The sequence below is a fragment of the Montipora foliosa genome, chromosome 1, assembly GCF_036669935.1.
Source record: "Montipora foliosa isolate CH-2021 chromosome 1, ASM3666993v2, whole genome shotgun sequence".
NCBI lineage: Eukaryota > Metazoa > Cnidaria > Anthozoa > Scleractinia > Acroporidae > Montipora > Montipora foliosa.
The window spans coordinates 15,625,185-15,627,684 of record NC_090869.1 but is presented as its reverse complement, the minus strand read 5'-3'; the positions used below and the strand labels follow the sequence as shown (position 1 = coordinate 15,627,684).

Sequence of the window (2,500 nt, the reverse complement as noted above, 5' to 3'; positions counted from 1 at the left end):
TAAGCAAAAAACATAACACTGGCTGACACAATGCCATCAGTCTTTGGCAATAATAATAATAATAATAATAATAATAATAATAATAATAATAATAATAATAATAATAATAATAATAATAATAATAATAATAATGATAAAAATATTTACAAACATTAAAATATCTCCAAAAGGTAAGAACTATAAATTTACAAGCAATTAAGTATTTCTCTGTTTTAAAACTTCAAAAAAAGAAAATAATAATAATAATAATAATAATAATAATAATAATAACAAACTTTATTGAGCACTCTTTCATACAAACTTGAATCTTACATGTATCTGGTAAAAATAAGTAATAATAATAATGATAATGATAAAACTCAAATTAAATTAAAAATTTAAATGCCGGCGGTGGCGACATTAATCAGGAAATCGTCAAGAGAGTCTCCTATATTCCGGAAAGGTACTCGGGACCCTCTTACGCACGCATGTACTGATCTTAAGAGTTCAAATGAGATGACAGTTCTGAGCCAATTAATGACGTTGTTATAGGGCTCACCGTCCTTCTGTACTAACTTGTCTGCTAAGTGCTTAAGAAATCGTTGGCACTCATTTCCCATCCCACCGTTCGTTCCGAAAACCAAGGGTGTAAAGGATCCCATCTCGACCTCAAGCACTCGTTGCTGATATTTCCGCTTTTTCTCCTCTTCTTGGTCTTTAAAGACTTCGGATGTCGGCTTGCTCTGGTTGCATTTGGAGTTAACATGCGTGACCCTGACGTCGAAAAATGCTGTAACTCCTCTAGACCAGAAATCTCCCGCCTTGATGTCTAAACGTGCCTCTGAGCTGGTGACTGCGCTTCTAAGATGCATCCGTTCGTTGTCAAGAGGTAAGAGGCGTGGCTCCGCCTCCACATTCTTACAAACTTTGGTGATGAATGATGTCAGTAGGTTTCGTACACCATCATGCCTTTGTGCCACAAACCCTCCTTTTTTACAAGAGAGGGCGTGGCCAACATTGAATCTATCCCCACAAGCGCACTGGGCTGGTAGGTCGGTGAGAGGCAAGTTGTAACGTAGCCGCAGAGAGTCTCTGAATTCTTGCTTGTTAAGAGCTAGACCTTGATCTTTGAGGGGGATCGCGTTAAGCCAAGAGCTGGCCCCTTTGTCTCTTGCTTGATTGGCCAATCGAAGAAGATCAGGGGAGAGGGTGGAGTCAATCGACTCCATTTTTGCCTTTTCCCTTTCGGCCTTTAGCGCCTGGTGGTGACGTTTCAGCTCCTCTACGGAATTTTCGCCTGTTATCATGATGGTACTCTGAGTTGTTATGGAGTCTACATGTGCGGCTGTGATTGATGCTGATGCGGTAAACTGTTGTGGTGCTTCCGATCTCAGATCCGGCACGCCTAGTCCCCCTTGGGCCGTTGTCAAGGTAGCGAGTTGGCGCACTTCGTCGGGAAGGGGCTCTGTCTGGCCAAAGAATGTTGGAAGTAGTAGATCGTCGATTACCTCCTGGACTGGGTCGATATAGTCCTCAAATGACTCAATTGTGCGAAGAAAATAAGTAAACTTGGACTTGAACCCCTTCGTAAAAGCGATATACGCTGCGTGGGGCTGATTCCTAGCAATTTCTGATAGTGTTTCAAGTTCCCCTTTCCATGCACGCACTTTCTCCTTACAATACATATCCTTGTATTCTTGTGATCCAATGACCGCTCCTAGATGACGTTGACCCTCAATAGTGATATTAACTTCATCACCGAATACTCTCGCTGCTTCTGCGGCAGCTTCCTCTGACTTTACTATAAGCCAACTCTTTGACCCATTCACAAGGTAACCGAACTTCTCTCCTTCCTGACTCAACAGCTTATACCAATCGTAAAGCGATGTGATTACTCCACCGCCTGCCGAATCATCCGCGAGCCATGCTTGTTTAACCCCCGGGCAGTGTGCTCTCAAATAATAAATCATCATTGATGTATTAACCGAGTACCAAGCCATTGCAAGGGGGTCGCCCTGTGTTGTCCCCTCCTGTGAGAGTATTTCACCTCCCCCACAGATGAAAAGTCTAGATGGGCTTCTGTAGGTGTTTATTATATAAAGCGCCATTTCCTTGCATAAAATCTGAATGTTGTGCAAAGCTACAGATCTGTTCATTTGGTTAAATGCATTACTTGCATCGATCAACAGTACTCCATCTGACCCCTCCTCATCGAAAATCTGGCTCATGGCGTGTATCGCGGCCTCTGCCCCTGCGCTGTGGCCTGCACAAACTTGTAGGGGCCCCGCAGCATCCTTGATATCCTCTTTAAGGAACACGGACACAGTTTTACCTATTATCCGTCTCAAAACCTCTCCGACACCGATTGGACGAATTCCCGGATCTTTGTCGAGCGGTATAAGCCTGCATGATGTATATGCCTCCAACAAAGACGGGTGGTACGACTTTGTGAGTAGTTGTCTTGTAAATATGGCTAGCTCTTCCCTTAACATTTTCCCTTCGTTCTTAAAATTCTTTGAGC

At 42.9% G+C, this 2,500-nt stretch overlaps 2 protein-coding genes across 2 annotated transcripts in view; both read right to left on the bottom strand.

Annotated features, from left to right (window-relative positions):
- The window catches only part of LOC137991033 (mRNA cap guanine-N7 methyltransferase-like), a 21,995-nt gene that overhangs the window by 13,696 nt on the left and 5,799 nt on the right, over positions 1 to 2,500 (bottom strand). The gene's annotated exons all lie outside the window — the stretch shown is intronic.
- Positions 378 to 2,500, bottom strand: part of LOC137981743 (uncharacterized) — a 2,267-nt gene continuing 144 nt past the window's right edge. Inside the window, exon 1 of the mRNA XM_068828803.1 lies at positions 378 to 2,500. This exon is cut by the window's right edge and continues 144 nt beyond it. Within this exon, the coding sequence (XP_068684904.1) occupies positions 378 to 2,500 (2,123 nt within the window).